The following is a 20,655-nucleotide window of genomic DNA, read 5'->3' on the forward strand; positions in this document are numbered from 1 at the left end:
TGTGAAGACGGTTAAATGAGAGAAGCTTCTATTAGTGTCATGCTGTATTCTGGTGAAGTTGACAATGATGTAACCACACAACTTGCACTCTTGAAAGTCTGTTCCGATCGTGTCCGCCCACTCCTTGCCTCCTGGGTAGGATCTGGATGCAGAAGAAGCACGATAACAAGCCAAGACTTGAGTTCCAGAGGCAGATCGGTTATGAGGAGATTGAAAAGCTCGGGTTACCCTGCAGCTCAGGGTCGACGGTTTGAAAGGTGACAGGTGTGATTGATGACTGGCTGACAAGGTCAGTATGAAGGTTGACGACGGGGAGACGAAAAATGAGGGCGGCGACGAAGCTGGAGACATTGAAGGGAAAAAGCCAGCACATACTAACCCTTCATAGTTCAGGTCAGAGAGGATTTATTTAATAAATCTAAGTGCATAAGCTGCGACTATCCCCAAATTCTACCATGTGTGTCCCCTTCGGTCGTGTTGCATTAGTGTACCGCTGCAGATGCGGCCATGATGCTGCCATTGTCTATTATTGAGCTGCTGGCAATGTTTTTGTATTCTTTCTTTCGTTTTGTATGCAAATGCAACATAACAATCTGCCAACTTTCATTTCGATGCTCCAACAATGATCTCCTCCAGCTCAGATGTATCTTCATAATCTCCACGATTGTCTGGAAGGAAAAGGCTCATTGCCTTGATGAGAACGTGAGACTCTATTAGGGATGTAATGTTGCATGAATGGCTGAGTCGTCCCTCTCCGGCCTGTTGGCCCCCATAGCAAGTCTTGTAGCTGCGCTTGTTCGTGGTCGGAGAGAATAGGAATGCTAATTGGAATGCTGGCGGTAAGGAAATCCAGCACTTGCACCGAGAGCTTCATTACACCAGAGAGCACCGACAGCTCTGGTGAGTCTGGGCAAAAAGTATTTATGCTATTTATAGCTCCTATAGTTTCACTACAGCTGAAGTAAAACTTGTTCAATGTGCTCAGCAAACAAAATGGTATCAATATATTTTTTTAATTAGTTAAATCGAAATGGATTACATTTGTTTAAGGCCAAATAGAAGATCAAAAGGCTCTAAGAGGTTCCCAGGTTAGGGTTCATAAAACATTCTTGCATTTAAGTGCAATGATTTGTGACTAGATTTTTAAAAAATCTTTGTTACATGTAGCGTTAATCTTTTAATCATGGTTTAAAAAAAAAGAAAAAGATTGCTCCTTTATTTAGCTACTTAATTTAATTTAAAAGTTACTGCAAAAAAATAAAATATAAATCTACAATAAACCTATTTATACTGCCTTCCTCATTTAAACCTCTGAAAGTTTTTCATCTGGAGACACAAGTCTGTTAAATAGTGTTGTTTATGAAAGTTTCCATTTGAGTTTTGGTCTTTAATTCATGGTCTCTTTACTTAGGTTTGAAGAGTCATTTGTGAAGTCAATGGAAAATATATTCTTGTCTAATCTTTGCAATACAATATTTAAAACTAAATTTAAAAGAGCATGAATTTGAGATTTATTGATATTTTTAATTGATATTGACGTGAAAAGAAAGTGAGCTAGCTTCACTGCACCTTAAATAACTATTGATCAATCAGACATATTGAGATCATTTTTGGGCTACTTTAAAAGAAATGGCAGACAAGATATGGCCCCCAAGCCCTACGTTTATTATTTTATTAGCAAATTAAACAACTGGAACTCCTTGATATAGATAGATGGAACTTTATTGATCTATCTAATATATAAAACGCAGTGTGCTACTGATCAATGTTTTGAGTGTCTTGTGAGCAAAAATAGTATAGTATATGAATCAAACTTATTTTTAATTATGTTGAAAAAGAATTTGCAGGTTTGGTCAAGAGTTACCACTGCCAAGGAGGTTACATTTTCACCGGTGTTGGGACATTGGTTGTATTACATTTTTATGACATTTTCAGTATTGGTTAGAAATACTCTCACTAGTGAATAGTTTTGTGGTATTCGGTGATTAAATTTAGGATTTGAAACATTCCATCATTCACCTGTATGGCATCTCAGTGCTGCTGCTCTGTCGAAAGTAAAAACAAAAATGAAAACAGCATCAAATTAAATCACTGATATACTGGAAATCAAGTGTTGTTGTTACATTTTCAGTAAACTTGTACTTTGATTATTTTTTGTTAAGTTTTGTGAAATCATCTCCTTAGCAGAGGTTTGCAGTGTCTCTGCTTTTTCAGCAAAGGTTTAAACAGGTTCTACCTGCTGCCCACTGTGAAGTTCCCCATCATGGCACCACCCGGGCTTAGGGTTTTCCAACCGTGCCTGAAAATACTTGGAATGAAGTCACAGACCAGCCAGACTCGGTCTCAGAAGAGCAGTCAGTGTTTAGACTCAAGCACCTGGAGAGCCAGTGAACAAAAGACTGCACCCTCCAGAAGTACATGCCAGTTACTCTGAGACCAAATATGGGTTTTAAACTTCATCTCAATCCCCCCTGCACTGGCAAAGCTCCACTAACTACCCCTCTGTACTCTGCTGGTGTCCTTGTTTTCAATAAAACCAGGCGAAAGGCATTTATTTATGGATTCTTGTTTAACATATTCCCATTGTTGATGCTGCTGTGAAAGCATTTTACGTGCGTTCAATTAAGAATAAAGTCTATTCAGCCTTATATTTACATGGGATCTGTGAATAAAAGGGTACAACACAAAGTAACAATTACATAGCATGCTGTGGTGCTGCTCCTCTTCAACTGTAAAGCTACCGCTTCATTAAAGATGTATACAAATGTGCTATACGATGAAGTGGATCATGCTCGACTGCACACTTGGGGACGCTGAAGTGGACGGCATTAGCGATAGATGCTCGTAAGTGTGATTTATATTTCGTCCAACACCTATAAAATGTCTTTTTTTTTTTTTTCCTCTCCAGGGAGCAGCCCATCTTCAGTGCCCGAGCTCATGTCTTCCAGATCGACCCGGCAACCAAACGCAACTGGCTGCCGGCCAGCAAACACGCCGTCACCGTGTCCTTCTTCTACGACGCCAATCGCAGCGTCTACCGCATCATCAGTGTGGGCGGCACCAAAGTGAGTTCTCCACGTGGATAAATACATCATGTGGACGTGGACGTGTTCGGGACCAGATGAGCATGACCGACACTGTCGAGGGCCTCAGAAAATATCAGCCAGCTGTTGACAAATGTATCTTTTTATCTTAGTTGTGTCAGGCCAACACAACAACAACACAAAGTAACACAATCAAATACATTAGAGATGATGGCGATAAAAAGCAAAGGCTCTACTCAGTGTGTCTTTAACTCGGTAAAGTTAATTTCCTTCAACCATGGACTTTTGCCAAATTTGTCACCTTTGACTTAAAATATGCCTCATGTGTTTTTCTCTGTGTGTTTTCTTGTGATGTGCTTTATGAACCCTCATCAATAAGGGAATAAGCAGTAGAAAATTAAAGAATTAACTTTTTGAAGCAAGTTGAGCCCATTATGACCACATTTTCAAGTATTCAATTAATAAATGTAAGTTTAAGCTTAAAAAAAGGTTAAAAGTAGAAAATGAACATCACTAAATTGGGCTGTGATGTTTTACAGTGTGTATTCCATCATGAGTGTGTAAAAGAACAATTTAGTTCAAGTGTGGTGGATTTAATTTGAACCCTTTTATTGTTCTCCTGTGACATGTTTGGTAATTTCATTGCTCACTCGGAAGTATCGAGGCTAAATGTTATTGCACTGTGAGGCTTGCAAGCCTGTGAAAAATGCATAAATTAGCTGAGTCGTTGTTTAAAGCTTGTGTAAAAATGAGAGGTTTATATTATTAGAGGGTATTGTTATTGTTGTTTTATATATTTGTTTATCTATCCTTTTGTGAATCATAGTTATTTACCTTTTTTTTTGTTTTCCTGTCTATATATAGAGACATCTTTACCTCTGTTGTGAGATTTGTGTTCATTTGCATCGAGTCCATGGCAACGATTGCAGCCATTTGGGTCAAATTTGACAAAATTGCTAAAAGCCAGTCGTGCCCTGGATAAAGAAATCCATGTTCTTTTAGCACTGCAGATGTGGCGTTTAACTTCAGAAGGATTATTTACATTCCTACACCACATGTATGTTTTGATATAAGATCAGAGATTTTCTAATTATTAAGGCAGAACTCAAAGCTGAGAAAAGATGTGAATGAATGAATAATCTGGATCGTGAAGCAATTTATATGAGTCTAAAAGAACGGATTGCCGTCACTGGTTTGTAGGGATGTGTATTGTATCACGTAACCGGGTCAACTTTACTATATATTGCAAAATATTGTGATACAGTAGGACATTTACCACATGACTGTTGACAAAGTCGGAACTGCCTTAATTTGTTTCGAAACCAAAATATGTCCAAACAACTGCTTTAAAAGCTGCTGGAGCCGACTGTATCCTCTTGTCCTCAGTTATCAGGGAATGAACAAACGTTGTGAATATTTGTATTTAATAAGTAAATTAAGTTTAGTATCTTGTAATTTAATAAATCCAACTATGTTATTAAAATATAAACTATAGAAGAAATATAACAAAAATATTGTTTTCCCTATTTAAAAGCAATAAGAAATACAGTGCAGTTGAATATTATACAATATTTAAGTTTAGTCAAATTTTCCCATTACCCTACTTAATTGTTTCTTACAATTTTTTTTAAATAGATTCTTCTTTAATGATTATTGTGATTGTCTATTAAGTCTTTGAAAGTCCAGCTTGACTTTAAGAAAATGGGGAAAATATGTAACAAAACTGCTTTTTGTAATATGCAAATGGAGAACAGGATCGGTGACTGTGCAGGCACTAAGCTGATAAACTCCTGCCTACAGTGAAGACTTTTTCCCCTCACTGTCTCATCCAGCATCAACACAATCCACGCATGAGGAGCACTTTCCTCATCAAAGCTGCCGCTGCTGGAGAGTACTGCAGATTTGGTTAAGTTGAAAGAAGCTGACACTTGGAAGTGCGTTCACCTCATCTGTTGGGTTGTTTGAAAATGCAGTGGAACAGATCTCAGCTGCGAACAACAAGCTTTTTCACTTAGTAGTCTGTTTTGGTCCTTGATGGGTCTTTTGTCTCCCCACCCACTCAGCCATAAAGTTTTCTGTCTCTCGGGCGATCCCGATGACACAAAGAACAATGTGACGTTCATCCACTTTACCCACTCCGGTGGTGAGAGCAACCTCGATGCTGATCCAGAGTGTTTTTTTGTTTGTGACATCAGGCCATCATCAACAGCACCGTCACCCCCAACATGACCTTCACGAAGACGTCTCAGAAGTTCGGTCAGTGGGCGGACAGTCGGGCCAACACCGTGTACGGTCTCGGGTTCTCCACTGAGCAGCAGCTGCAGCAGGTAAACAACAGCAAGAACGTCATTTATTACCTGAAGTCCTTTCTCTGTGTGAGGTGGTTGGATAAGGATCAGCACCGGTTATTTAATGTATTCTTTTATTTAAATTCAAAATATTTACACTATTAACAAGGTTAACACGCATTTGTTACTGTCAGATTTTAAAAATGGTCTAGGTTCACAGTGGTCCCTGGTTCATTTAGGGGGTAACATTCTGAGTACCCCTAAGTACTAAGTAGGGACCCTTTTTTAATTTTAAAATCAATACAAATTGACAACATTTATTTACCCTTGAAAACTCTTGAAAACAATACACATTACATCTTGATCATTAAAATATGTAATTTATTGAATATTGTTTTGATTGTATAACCCTTTGTGACCCTGGTCTGTGAAAAGCGCTGTACAAATAAAAATTACTTACTAACTTCTTAACCAACCTCTCAGCTATGCTGACCTGAACCGCTCCCATTATGCTTTGCCGCCCAGTCAACCAATCACAGCTGGGTTTTTTTTTTTTAAATGTACAGTAAGTGATTTATCATGTCTTTATGTAGTTGTTCAACACTATTGTGAGCTTTTGACTGTAAAATGACAATTTAATTGTAAAAAAGACCAAAAGATGAGTAAAAAAAACACATCAAAGATAAGAGCCCCAGCTTTTGCGGTATGAAAGTTATGGTTTTAAGGATGGGATACCAATCCACAGAGGCAAATGCAGAAGTGCCACTCATTGCCTATATATGTCTAATTATTATCAGACTTAATATCATGTGCGAGGAGAATAAAACGCTTGATGATCGCAGTAGATTAGAGCAACATTTAGGCGGACGCATACATTATGACAATGTTCAAATAACAGAATCTGTATCCCCTTTACTTTTGATAAAAAAAGAGTTGAAAAAGTTACTTGGTGCTTATTACACTTTTTATTATGGGTGAGTATCATGAAACAATTGCTAATATTATTAGACAGTAAATGAATATGGCAAAATGAAGCTTCCAAAATAGTGCCAGATGAATTTTTGAGTCACTTTGCTAAATCAAAGAACGACAAATGTATTACTATTTGTGTGTAGTAGCATTTAACTGTAGGTAACTTGAGTTTTCTTAGTGTACCATTCAGTTTTATTAGATGCTAGCTGTAACACCGGGGTATAACATTTTTAAAACCAAATCAGAAACTTACAAACACATAAATGGGTTAATGTGTGTAACTGATTTCATCTTTTTATGTTCAGGATTGATTTTGTCCACTTTTTGTCTTCAGTATTTTTTTTCTTTTGTTCTATTTTCAGCATTGGTTGCATGAACCTTCTGTTTCCTTTCTGTTTCCAGTTTGCTGAGCAGTTCAAGGAGGTGAAGGAAGCGGCCCGTCTGGCTCGAGAGAAGTCTCAGGAGAGGTACGAACTGGCCAACCCTGCCCTCAACATCGCCGCCCCACAGGTAGGACACTAAACAGCGCCGTCAAGCCTTCAGGCTGTGGTGTTCTGTACACTCGGCTTTCTCACATCTAGACTTGTGCAGACCGTGACAGAACAAGAGCAAGAGAAATCCTCTGGGATGTTCAGCTGCAGGGAAAGACAATAAAGTTTACATAAAAAACTTGACGAGGAAATGCGGAAAAAAGTGCTTCAAATGTTTGATATCATGCACGCATGTGTATCAAGAGGGGGTTAAATTAACAGTCATTCAGTTGTTTAATTTACATTTAAGATGCAAATATTCACGTTCATTTTTGTGTCGCAATTTAACTTTCAGCCGCTAGATGGCAGCAGTCAATACATCGGGCACTCCTTTGGAAGGAGGATGAGCGAAAATGAGAAGAGAAATCGGGCTGTAAGAAAATATCCTTACACTTTTTTTTTTTGGTTACGATACGATATTGTATCGATACAAAAAAAAGATCACAGCGATGACTGAGGATGAGAGGATACAGTCGACTCATTCAGCTTTTAAAGCAGAATGTATTTTGGTTTCAAAACAAATTAACTCAAGGGTCGTCATGTGGTCTGTAAATTCTGCAACACCAGTGTCAAGTACTCGGAAACTAATACAAATATATCCTTGTTCCTACAGTATCACAATAAATTGTATCGCTGCCCCTGCATCAGGCTACTTTCGCCAGATCCTTGCCAATACACACCCCTAGGGGGAGTTTCCTCATTCCACTGTTGGCCTTGAAACATGGTGCTTTCCTTGACCCGGGAACGATTTGACAAAATGCTGCATTAATATTCCGATGAACTCTACTTCTATTTTACACAATCACCAGGGATTAAATTGATCCCCATCTGGCTGCTCCATATCCCCACTGGTTAAGTCCATTAAAAGATTTCATGCATGACAAATGGACATGGTTGGCTGAAAGAGACGCATGGACTGGAGGTGTTTGGCGGGCCAGTAATAGGCCGGGCTGATAGATGGGAGAATGAGCGGGCAGAGGAACGGAGGGATGGAGTGGAATCATCTATAATAGAGGGAATCTGACGGACAATAGTGGGCTTTCATCCCAGGATGACCAGTTATTCTGGTGGTGGAGCAATTATAAACTCCTAAGACTCGATTTCTTCTGGTTTGTGTAAAATGATCGGTGTACATTGTTGCAAGATTCTTTTTGGCTTAACAGCCACTTCACCAGATGGCTTGGTGGACCGTTGGCAACTGAGGATCTTCTCCTGGAGTCCATTCATCATCACTGCCAATATGAGCTGGAGAAAAGGATGTTCGGAAATGCTTTGTTGGAACTGTTTTTCCTGGAATCTACCTGCTACTACTACTAAAATGTATCATTTTTGGACCAAAAAACGACAATCATTCAACCATTTAATTAATTTGTTGCTTTTTTTAATTGAATTAAATTGAATTTTTTTTTTTTTTTTTTTTAAGTAGGGTCGATGAACTATAACTTTTAGTCAACTAGGCAGAAACTCAATAAACTGCCATGTGAATTAAAAATGGCTCAATATGGAAGTAGATCAGTGCCATCAGAAAATTGAATGAAAATTGAATTTCTTTTATTTAAGAATTCAAATATGTTTTGACCATTGAGTTTGAAATAAAAAAAACATTTTAATAGAAAATGAAGATTCAAAGTTAAACGTTTTTACAACATTACAACATTTTATATTTGTAAGAATGTTGATATATTAGTGCTGCCAGTCAATAGCAAAAGAGTACCGAGCTACTAGATCCAACTTTTAGCCAATTACTGTGGCAATACATTTTTATATTCAATTTAAAGGGCTACAAATTAAACAGTATTTCATTAAGAAACCTTTCAAATTAATTCTAGGAATAAGTCCGTCAAACTTAAAAAAAAAAAGGCATAATTTTGTATCTTTGTCCCTGTATCTTGATACATATATCTCCATCATTCATATAAAAAAATGATTGCACCAAATTAGACTTATGTTGTGACTTTAGATCCCTTGTTGAATTTATCATCTGTGACTTAAACACAACCAGGACGTGTTGGGTGTTACTGCTGACATTTCCAGCTGCAGCAAAACCGGTGAAGTGACTAATCGGTCGCAAGGGAAGGTGGTGCAAATGAGGTCAGATGTAAAGTTTTGGCACGCTGCTGCTCTCGCCTTGTCTATTAGCCAAATGTGGTTGAATCAACAAAAGGACCGGCAGCATGTCTGCTGTGACAACCGTCCAGTACAGCTCTGAAACTCTCTGATAACACCCAGTGTATGTTTGATCTCGCCCGGGCAATAATGTCCGGGATCAACACGAGTCAGGGGTCAACACTGAGGAGAAAAACAAGTCGCCTGTTGAATCTTTTTTACAGAAAAAGAAGCATTGAGCCTAAAGGAAAAAAAACTAGGTTCATTTTGAAAAAATGTTGTGTTGCCCTGCCAAAGAACAGTCATATCATTTTGCATGAAAAAACATGAAGCAAGCACAAACGGCAAAACCGTGTAAATATATCAACACCTCACGGTGTCAGTGGGATGTCCGTCGAGTTCAGAGCTGTAGAGATGCCCGTCGTCGCCGTGGGAACTAGAGACGGAGAGGGATGTGACGGTCTTCCCACACACCGTTGTGTTGTAAATGGAAATGATCTCCCATCAGAACTTCTTTTTTTTTTTCCTCTTGTGATAGTACATCCAGGAATGTTGCGGCCTGCTTCATCGTCATGGTTACTGTGGAGGACAATGAGAATCAAGAACAGTAGATAGTAAATAAATGAAGAGGAGGAGGAAAAGTTGAAGAGGGTCAAGATGAAGAAGAAGATGATGTTGACTTGGAAGAAGGAGGGATGATGAAGAAGAAAAAAAGAGAGGATGAAAACAAGATGATGAATTTGAGGCTGAAGATGATGATAGTTTTGAAGGAAGATGAGCGAAAAGAAGATCAGATAATAATAATAATAAGATAAATAGGTTTGTAAGAAAATATCCATACACTTTTTTATGGTTTTGATACGATATTGTATCGAAACAAATGCAGCTAAAGGAACAAAAAAAAATCCAGACGATGACTGAGGATAAGGGGATACAGTGGACTCCAGGAGCTTTTAAAGCTGATGTTTGGACATATTTTAGTTTAAAACAAATGAAAGCAGTTACGACTTTGTCAAGAGTGTTAAATTTAGGATATATTTGTAGTCAATGAATCAAATATACACATTCCTACAGTATCGCAATACTATAATTTCAATATATTGTATCGTAAGAATAGGGTAAAGAATAAGAAAAGGTGAAAAAGACCAATGCTGTGTCTCAAATCGCATACTACTCTTAGTATACTAGAAGTTAGTATGCATCAGTTTAGTGTACGTACTAACTAGTACGCAAATCCTCCACAGATAGTATGTATATACTATGCATTTATATATGACGTTACTTCCGTTTAAAACGTCATTAAGATGGCGGCTGTTTAGGGTGGTTAGTGTCCATCGAACCATGCTCAGTTTTGTGGGCGTTTTAGTACGCCAATTTAGTATGCATGGCGCACTAAATTTCACATACTAAGAATTGAGACGCACTAACGCACTAAAAATACTAACTTTGAGTACGCAAGTATGCGATTTGAGACACAGCACAAGAGATGCACAAACCTACTGTAGTGGCCACTACTTCTTATGCTGCTGTGTTGCCTCACGAGTGAGAAACCGACCACACTGAACGGCTGAGTGACTCATGTGGGTCAGTGTTGAATATAGAGACACATTATCTCACCTCGTATTCCATTATCGAAACACTTCATCACACGCTTTCAAATTGAAGCTTAATTTACTTGTCAAACCATCAAGTGGAGTATAAAGCCGATGTTGAATTTCGAGCACCTGGAAAAGTCACAAACATGTGGTGAAAGAAGCTGTGAAGTTGACCTTCTAGTGCATCTTTCTGTGGAGGAGAGGAGTTGAATGTCTGTGTGAGTGTTTGCTGCAGGCTTAATTTGATCAACTGTGATCCAATGTGTGTAGAAGGAGGGATACGAGGCTGATCTCTGCAAACATTTCCATTTGGACCATTTTTTTGCTCTGTTTATTCCTTTTTTTATGGTAAGACTTTTTTCTCAGGATACTTACCAAACTGAAAGTGACAGCATTTTGTGGCAAACTCAGACCAAAATCCATTTTCTGTCCGAATATTTACGAGGCTGCACACATCAGTTAACATATTAAATATAGCTTTTTGTCTTTTGCACTTTGACTTTGTATTTCCTTACCTTTTTATTAGAAAACTTTATTGACACGACACAGTCACAGAAACACAGTTTGTGAAGGTCCAGCTGATTGGACCATAAGAAAATGAACCAATTCCCACTTTTCTTTGTGATCACGTCCACCCATTTAGTTGGCACATTCAAATATTTATTTGATTCCGACCCCGCTACAATTAAAACGGCTAATATGACTTTTCAAAGGCAAGAACATCATCACAAATGCATTTGTTGGTTGCTAGTTGGTTATGAAGTATTGTAAATTAAATCAATTTAACTTAGGTTTAATTATTTTTATTTCAATGGACGCCCTTTTCCTTTATGACTAGAGGTGTGTATCTGGTCATTTGATACTTCGAATAGAGGAGCAACAAAACAATATATTGTAATACTGTAGGAACAAGAATATATTTGTAGTAATTTCAGTGTACTTGACTCTGATGTTGCAGAATTTACAGACCACATGGCTCTTGATAAGGTCGTAACTGCTTTCATTTGTTTTGAAACTAAAATATTTCCAAACATCATCTTTAAAAGCGGCTGGAGTCGACTGTATCCTCTTGTACTCAGTCAGTGCTGGGATCTTGTAGCTCCAGAGGATGTAATGACTGCTTCAAACTAGCAGCCAGAAGTGTAATTGGAAAAATTGGAAAAAGATTTTTAAGCGTATCAATATTTTCTTATACCCCTCTCTCTATGCATTTCCTGCTCGGATGATCCTATCAACATCGGCTTCGCGACATTACACAGATAAAATGAAAAAACAATTCTATTTTAGCGGCGGCGCGTGGCACAGATTTAGCTGAAAACGATGCCTCCGGTATTTTGTCTCAGATTGTCTGGATTTGCATTCGTTTCTATTTTCCGAGCTGAAGAAATAAGGCACAGATGATTTTGGTGAGAGTCGGTCAGTTTTAGAAAGTTTCTTGTACGTGGTCAGAGGTGGCTGCAGAGCTGTATGTGTGAGTGGCAACACACTCTTAGATTTTTCCTCTGACAGCTGCGATCACAGGCTGGAAGCTGCATCTTGTTTGCCTCCAGAAGAAAACAGGACTGAGAGAGAGAAACGTTAGCTCTGTTGAAGATCCCATGCACTGTATGGAATCATCAATTCCATGAGAAGGATTTCAATCATTGAGATGGTCCACATGTGATAAAACGGTTATAGAAAAAAGGACATGAATAATTTAAGTAGACATGTTTTTTGTTGTTTGTCAGTCCTCCGAAGGCGTCTTGTCAGTTTTCAAGAAAAGGGACGAGGTACTTAAATAAAAGATTAGGCTTTAATTTTGCAGAAAGGTCATGTTTAGTTTCTGACACATCGCCATGGCTACAAAGATGAATCACCATCCACATTTTTAGAACTCACCAAATGAAGAATTACACAAAATGACCTTTTGTCAATCATGCTGTCTTTTTCTGTCCACACTTATCACACAATTTTTTTTCTCTACACAATGCCATATCTGTTTTTATTGTAGTTTATTTTAAGCTCCACCCAGTCCATACGTGCACACAATCTATTGATGGTTAAAATGCTTTCTCAAGATCCTTTAAAAGTTGTTTTTAAACAATATTCCCGAGTGTTTTAGTTGTATAGAAATTTAGTTTTTGTATTTTATTTGTCTAAAATCCGAGTCAGCCTGCGAGTCTAAGAAAAAAAACTTGATATATGTAAATAAAAGGTCAGGACTGGATTAGTTTTGTGAGACACTCGTATTGAAACCATCTAGTGAAGCCACTTCATTTGGCATGTTTAACTAGGAAGTGACTTAAGGGGTAACCTAGGTCAAGTTAGGGTGACAATGGTCTGAGTATGCTAAGCTGGAAGAGGTTTCTGGGGAGTGAGCCTCTATGCTGATGAGACCCCGACTTTTCTTCTCTGTGAGGCGGCTCATCTGATCTTATCCCTCGCTTCATGTATCTATGCCGTCAGAAATGCCGTCCATCAATATTGCAAACTGGAGTAAAATACGGTCTTAAAAGCGCTGGGTTGTGCAGAGAAGAGCAGGAGGAAGCATGGAACCATGAATAAGTCAGGCTGTTTGTGGTTTCAATGAAACACAGGATGTAGAATCGGGATCTTTATGAAGAAAACGGAGCAAATGGACTGATGCCGAGATAAATAAGTAAATAGTGGAGCTGTAGTTGGAAGAGAAGTCGGGATGAAAGCTCTCAGGAAAGCAGCTTAATATTTAAAATATGTGGTAGATTTCTGCTTGAACAAAGCAAAGAGGGGATTGAATAACCTTATATTTGTTGATGTTACAATACAGTGAGTTAAAAGTGAGATACATTTTGTTCACGCGTTTGATTTATGTTTCTGTCCATAAATAATGTATATTTTAATGTCAACTTTGATCGAGATTGCATTAGCATTTTAGCATCACCATTGAATCTTGATTTGTCTAAGAATAAAGTGATATTAAAACATATAAAGGTGTGTTAAATAGCATTTAGTGAAGATTTAACAAACATTTATACTGGTTTCTAAATGAGGGAATTTAAGTAGCAAATCTAATCCTCATTGGTCATTGGTGATGAATAATGGTGTTTTAATTTGTATCTTTTCATTTCATGTAAAATAAAATATATGGTTGTATATATTGAAACCTAAGTTGAATGCCAGTTTTCTAGAGTAAGAATTATGTTACAAATCAAAAGTATAGGAGTATCGGACTCATTATTAATGTTCTCAGCTCATCTGCGTTTTTCTACCTTTTATCAACACTGAAGCCGATTATGAGACATTAATAAATACATCACCATTACATTTGAGTTATAAGGTATAACTCACTGTTTATTATGAGATTTACATCTGTTTAAACGGCATCTTGTTAGCATCACCTCAGTTTGATCTAGATAAATATAGTAGTATTGTCACTAGACTTTACTTTTTAATTGAATTTAATTAAGAATAGGTTTATTTTTAAATGTTTTTTACTTTAAATAAGCTCAATGTTGACAATAATGTCATGATAAACATGAAATGGTCGAACCACTCTTGGACTAGAATGAACAGTGAAATGTAATTATGATAAAAATTAATATTGACAGTTTCATTTTAGGTTAAAATTGTTATCATCTGCATAGAAGTCAATGAATTAGGAAGCCTTCCTCAATATGTTCATCACAACTGTGTTTGAAATGAAATATTCCCTTTTAATTCCAGTAGGAGTACAAGGCAGCATATTTTAATCACTAATATGTTTCCCCTCTCTCTTCCCCTCGCGTCTTTCCTGTGGTGATCGTTGGACCACTCCTTCGCTCCCAGCTCTCTCAGGTGCGTGAAGACACACAACCCCCAAAATCCCAAACACATTATCTTTATTTCAAGGCTCTCTGGTGTTCTCCTGTCAAGCATGTACTTATGTGCTCAATAATTTATCTTGAGTCTTATCAGAGTTGACTTCAGAGAACATTTAGGAATCGGTCTTTAAAAGTTAGCAATGGACATTTCATTAGAACAATTGAAATGGTCATTTGACTGTATGTGCAATTGAATTGAATTGTGTATTTCTTGACTGGGGTCCCTAAGTGAACGTCCCACGAGAGCAGAGATCCTTTAAAAGTGGCCCGTCTTCGCCTGTGATAATTAGCCGGTTGTGTTTCAGGCTTTAACAGCGTCTTCGCCTCCTCTTCACTCAGCCAGTTAGCAGACAACATTCGGAAAAACTGCAGTAAATTTGCAATCCCTTTTATGACTAAAACATGAGCCAGCGCATGAATTATTCAGGGGTTTGCACAGCTGATCCGCCGGCTTTTGGGGCCAGACTCAAGTGTCTGGGCTTTGATTTCTACTCCGCTCTTCCTCCGGACATGGGACACATCACATGAGTGTTTGACTCTTCCGTACGCATTCAGGGCCGTCGATAATGAACCGCCGTCCTCCGGGGAGCGTCGTACAGAATTAATATTAATAATACAAGAGTTTCTCTACAGTGAGCGCAGAGTTTGTTGTGCTACAGCAAGACACGGCCAAGTACTGTGTTCTAGATTATCGAAGCAACTTACACCAGAACAAACACACCTGCAACCTTTAAATAAATCAACCGTCTTGTCAAGTTTTTGAAGAAAAGTGAAGGGAACTGCAACTTAAGGTCGCTATAACTCAAACTGTGATGGGAAGACAGTTTCAACCAGTGACTTTTCTAAAGGGCATTTTTCTTAATGAGAAGAAAACGATCGACTCTTTTCCACTGGATCAAGCTCATTAACCGTTTATCTGCAATAAATTACATATGTTTATTTGTGCTGTATTAACCACAGTTATAACATAAAACTAAAAATGTATAATATTGTAACTAGATCCTTTTCGTCATGTCTAAAAGCGTATCAAAGTTAAGAGACATGTTCACGCTTATCGTTTATTTATGATATATTAACTTGTTTTTAACTTTTTTTATACTCAACCAGTGCTAGTTTATACCAGACATGGGCAAAGTGTGGCCTGAGAAATTTTAGGAATGTTAACAGTGTGTATTTTTTCCTATCATTCACCTCCTTTCATTTATATTTTATTTAGCTATTTTTGTGTTTCTGTCTTTGACCACTGCTATGAACTATTGAATAAAATGGACCAAAATAGTATTGTATGTCCCTAAAACCTCTTTTTATCTATTGTTCTTTTACTACTTAAAAATATGTTTACGTTTTTTTTTAACCTTTGTTTTTTTATGTTTTTACGGATACCAACAACCACAAGGTTACGTTACTGTTAGCTTTTATGTGTCCGAAACAAAGACAATTTTGATGGAGCGACCATGAACAAAATCACAATCCGAAAAGAATCTTCACTTATATTTTGCTATTAACAATATTTTAAATACTAGAAAAGGTATCCAATGATTGTGATGGACATGTTGGACAACAATATTTGGTAAAAAAAAACAAAATTAGTTATTATCTTTTGTATGTTACGTTACAGTTTTCCTTTCTGGCTTTTAAGATTCAAATGAATTGCAGTTTTTTTTAAACATCAAATCACAACATTTTACGAAGGTAGCAGAATGTTTTCTTGACTTTGTATGTTCTTCTGGAGCAGGAGCTGTCAGAGGAGCGTCACTCTCCGCCCCTGCTAACAGTTAACGGACCGGGCGAAGAAAAGCTTTTCCGTAGCAAAAGTGCTGAAGTGGAGCTGACGGTTGAGAAGGAGCGAGTCAAGAAGATGCTTTCAGAAGGGTCAGGATCTTTTTCCTTATTTCTACCTCACTGCTGTCCCTGCATTACACAAGATGGTTATTTACTTTCAAACGCTTTTGAGAAAATATTGTTTTCCTATGGCTCTTTGGTTGGATAGGATTTGGAGGTGACTACATGATGCTATCAATACATTATATATTGAACAAAAAAAACGTACTTTTTGCCTTTAGTAAAAAGTAAATGTTTTTTGGATACATTTTTTAAAAATATATTAAAATATATATATATATATTTATAAGTTGCATTGATGAATTTTGAGATTTCAAGGATTTCACTCATACGTTCACACGTACTTGGGAATTAGATACATAAGATAATTAAAGTAAAATAACGATTATGCTAATTATTATAATAGTTTGTTAATAAAAATACAACTAAACCAGTTGAGAGAGGGATTCTGACTGAAAAATTACTTTAAACCATGGGTCTACAACATTTTTTTGCAGCGCAGACCAGTTGGATGTTGGAATTAAAGTCACGGACCAAACTTCAGATTAAAACGGTAAAAATAAAATAACGCTGGCAAAAAAAACAAGCAAGTTCATTGCTTGAAAAATGTCATCATAATCCTGAATCAGAAAGATATCCAACAACAGGAAGTTCTAATTTAGGAGTGTGTATTGTAAGTAAGTAAAGTAAGTCATTTTTATTTGTATAGCGCTTTTCCAGACCAGGGTCACAAAGCGCTTAAACAATCAAAAACAATATTCAGTAAGAATCTGGCGATACGATCACGTTCACTGGACATATTTTTAAAAGCTACTTGAGTCGACTGTATCCTCTCGTCCTCAGTCATTCCCTGGATCTAGTGGGATTTTATTGTACCTTTAGCTGCGGAGGACGTAGTAATGAGCGACCGGAAGTTTAATAGCAACAGAAATGATCAAACATTGTACATATTTTTCATGGGATTATTTTATTTTTACACACTTTATTTAAATATCAACCCTAAAAGAACTATGATAAAAAATTGAATATGATGAAAGAAATCGATACAGTGCTGAAGAACATCGATACAGTATCGGGAAAGGCAATATATTGGTTTATCCTTTTTGTTTTACACGTTGTCATTAGTTTACATGCTAGTTTTATTTGACGAATTGAACTGAAACAAGAGAAATGTAACTTCATAGGAAGTCAAACAAATGTCACACGGACCAGGGGTTTGCGACCAATGCTTGAAACAGTCGACACAGGAGGCAAAATAGTCTCGGTGCTGCAGTCGTCTTCTCTCTGCTCAACAACAAAGAAAAGGGCCTGAGGTCAATTAAACACAAGAAAGAAAATCTATTTATGACTCTAAGTGGTCCACTCAAGTCCCTGAGAGTAATAACGGTGTTTTTATGTGTGTAATGTAAATGTTAAATGAAGAAGATCAAGTTGTAAATTCAGTAATTACACAATTGAAATCTTCCCTGTAGACCCTTCATGGAGGCTCTCCATGAACGCGATTGATCCCAGCAGCAGCAGCAGCAGCAGTGAACTCCAACACAGTTCTTCAGCCAGCTGGTGCTTGATTTCACAGCCCATAATAATAACAATCATTCTCACAGTCGGTGTGATGATTGACCGTACATATAAAAGTCACTTTGTCGATGCCCGCTGATTATCGTTCGAATGATTTTTGGCTTTACGCTTCTGTCGAGCCTCTTGTTGCTAGGAGAGTAGTTTGCCCGTCGTCAGGATGGTTGTCATGGTAAAGATTTGCTTTTCTAATGTGTGCTTTGTCTTCATCCTGCAAGTGTCAGCTTCAAATAATTATGTGTTTAAGAGTTTCATTACATAACTATGATCACATTAGAGCACTGTGTGGTTTTTACATACATGTGCATATCAGCGGCACGTTTTATGTTCAGAACTATAACAATTGTGAGTATTAATCTGTATTTTTATTACATTACCACAATATGTGAACAGCTTGTCACATTTTACAACGCATTAACTGGCACATGAAATGAAAATACAAATTGATATCAATATTTAAACCAACTGAATAAGCATCCTGTCAAAAAAATGAAATAACAAATTTAACTTCCGACTGCAACTTCGCCGTTAAGTCGCTTGTTAATTTATTCCACTGCAATTTAAGGTAAGGTAAAACTTTATTGATCCCTCAGGAGGTCTCCTTTGGGAAATTGTTTAATGTCCTTATTTTCTGCAGTGGCTGTCGTGAGGGACTATTAAGCAAAGATAAATCCACAAAAATGTTGTATTTTTTATTTAAAAAATCTTTAAAAAAAAAAGAAGCATTTTCGATCCAAATATATATTTTTTATTTCCACTTAAATCTTTTTGAGGGGCAATAAATACTGACAGAAATAACAAAAGCCTAAAACAAAATATCTAGACATCCTTGGAGACTTTAGACTTAAATAAAAGATACATTCGTTTTTACATGATCTTTGACCTCAGTAGGGGCCACATAAAATAGAGTCAAGCACGTGCCCCTCAACAAACCAGGTCTGATTCTGTCAGTTTAATAAAGAATGAACCATGTGGTCGCCCCCTAGTGGTTGAACAAGTACTTGATCTGATTGCCTCAAAGCCGCATTTTGTATATAATCATGTGAATCGATCAGCTTTGTTTAATCGATGAAGTCAAAATAATGAATTTGCAGCCCTAATCTAGATGTTTAAACTGTTGTCCACTGGAAAGATGAGATTGAAATCATGACACTATGAGCTCCAATATTTGTAGGGAGATCAACTGTAAAATAAGCAAGCAGAATCAAATGTATATAATATTAATTATTTATTACGAATTTTATTATCGACTATATAAGCAAAAAAGGTTAGAACTCGTGTGTTATCTCAGGGTCAATGCCACTCATTTTGGCCCCTTGTGCGAGTTTGACCTTGGTGCCTTTAACTGTCCCCACCTTAGTGGACTAAAATGAAAATCAAACACCCTGAAATAAACATAAACAAATATATTAGGATGTGACTATTGGTTGATTGTACAAGTGAACTATATAAGTAAACTGTAAGAATTAATTTTCCATGTTTAACTTTCAGTTTTTGCTGTGTGACTGATTGTCTTTATTTAAATGGAAACACTTTGTGTGGTGGTGTCCTCAGGTCCATGTGTGAGATCAACCTGGAGGCGGAGCTCTTCACCCTGCAGGACAGTAACGCCAAGCTGGTGGCGGCGCTGCAGGAGGCGAACACGGGCGTGGACCTGTGGAAGAAACAGCTGGCCGAGTACGAGCAGGAGACGGATCGCCTCAGAGAACAGGTGACGACGAATTCACCATGATGTTTACATGCATATGGTAGTAATGTGGAAATACTTCTATGGAAGTTTATCATTGTTGTCAGAATATTGAATGGTTGAATTTAACATTTGAAAACTTTTCTTCTTTTTTTTTTCTTAAATTTTCTCTCTTTTTTTCAATTTAATTACATCATTTTATATTGAAAGGTTGGATTTTCATTTATTTAATAATTGAATAAGAAAGGTATTTCAAAATGAATTAATTTTTTACACATAGACTTAATATATTCTAACTACGTTTTTTCAAAAATATATTATCCCAATTCAATATTTTTTTCCCCATTTTTTAATTATTGGAATTGTAGTGTCAAACTATGTGTAAAGAAAACAAAAACATTTTAAAAATATTCTATAAAATATTCTATATATATATAATTTTATTGTATTTTACATAATTTATATACATTTTAAAATCTCATATTTAAGTAGTATTAGTGTATATTAACCTACACCTTTTTGAAGGTTATCGTAAAGCGATAACAAAAAATGGTCGTATTTATTGTAATGCATAATAGATGAAAAAATACTGAATTTAAATTATTAGAATTAGACTATCTATAAAAAATTAATTCATTTATTTAGAAAATATGTGACTCTTAAAAATAATTAGAAATAACCAAGCCTTTCGATGTATAAATTGTTTAATTTAATGATTAGAAAAAATTATTAATTACAAATGTAGTTCAGTATTCTGATGGCACCGACATACATCCACAGACCAAACTCTCACAGGAGATAAATCAAAACGGAGCTCAATAACAGAATCAGTAGCTCCTCATGCATGGGTAACAATCCCAACTCCGACCGTATGAGCAACATGCTGCATCGCCGCCTCATCTCATTCACACACTCTATTTAACAATCACACACACTTTCACAAACACTCCCGACTCCAAGCTGCAGATGCATTTTTCATCCTGCGCCCCTCCTGTGGGATATTTCAGTTGACAGGCTCCCCAGATAATGGCTCGCCCAGGACGCAGACATTTCATCTTTAATTTAGGGAGCGCCATAATGCCCTTGCTCGGGCGCCGCTGACGGACCCCAATTAAACCTTTAACTCTGTCGTCCAGGTGAACACTCGCACACACACACAAACGCTCTGCCGCAAAGTCAACCAGGTGGCAGGAAGTGG

General features: G+C 37.1%; 1 protein-coding gene across 3 annotated transcripts in view; it reads left to right on the forward strand.

Annotated features, from left to right (window-relative positions):
* Positions 1 to 20,655, forward strand: part of LOC148086668 (homer protein homolog 3-like) — a 47,984-nt gene that overhangs the window by 19,148 nt on the left and 8,181 nt on the right. For 2 of the 3 annotated variants that reach the window (XM_087784851.1, XM_087784853.1), the window contains 6 exons: positions 2,909 to 3,065; positions 5,240 to 5,371; positions 6,707 to 6,814; positions 14,319 to 14,327; positions 16,089 to 16,225; positions 19,325 to 19,481. In XM_087784851.1, coding sequence (XP_087640977.1) covers positions 2,909 to 3,065; positions 5,240 to 5,371; positions 6,707 to 6,814; positions 14,319 to 14,327; positions 16,089 to 16,225; positions 19,325 to 19,481 — 700 coding nt within the window. The remainder of the gene's footprint in view (positions 1 to 2,908; positions 3,066 to 5,239; positions 5,372 to 6,706; positions 6,815 to 14,318; positions 14,328 to 16,088; positions 16,226 to 19,324; positions 19,482 to 20,655) is intronic. The other variant, XM_087784852.1, reaches the window with a different exon arrangement.

This window comes from Callionymus lyra, chromosome 2, assembly GCF_982586985.1.
Source record: "Callionymus lyra chromosome 2, fCalLyr1.hap1.1, whole genome shotgun sequence".
In the NCBI taxonomy this organism is placed as follows: domain Eukaryota; kingdom Metazoa; phylum Chordata; class Actinopteri; order Syngnathiformes; family Callionymidae; genus Callionymus; species Callionymus lyra.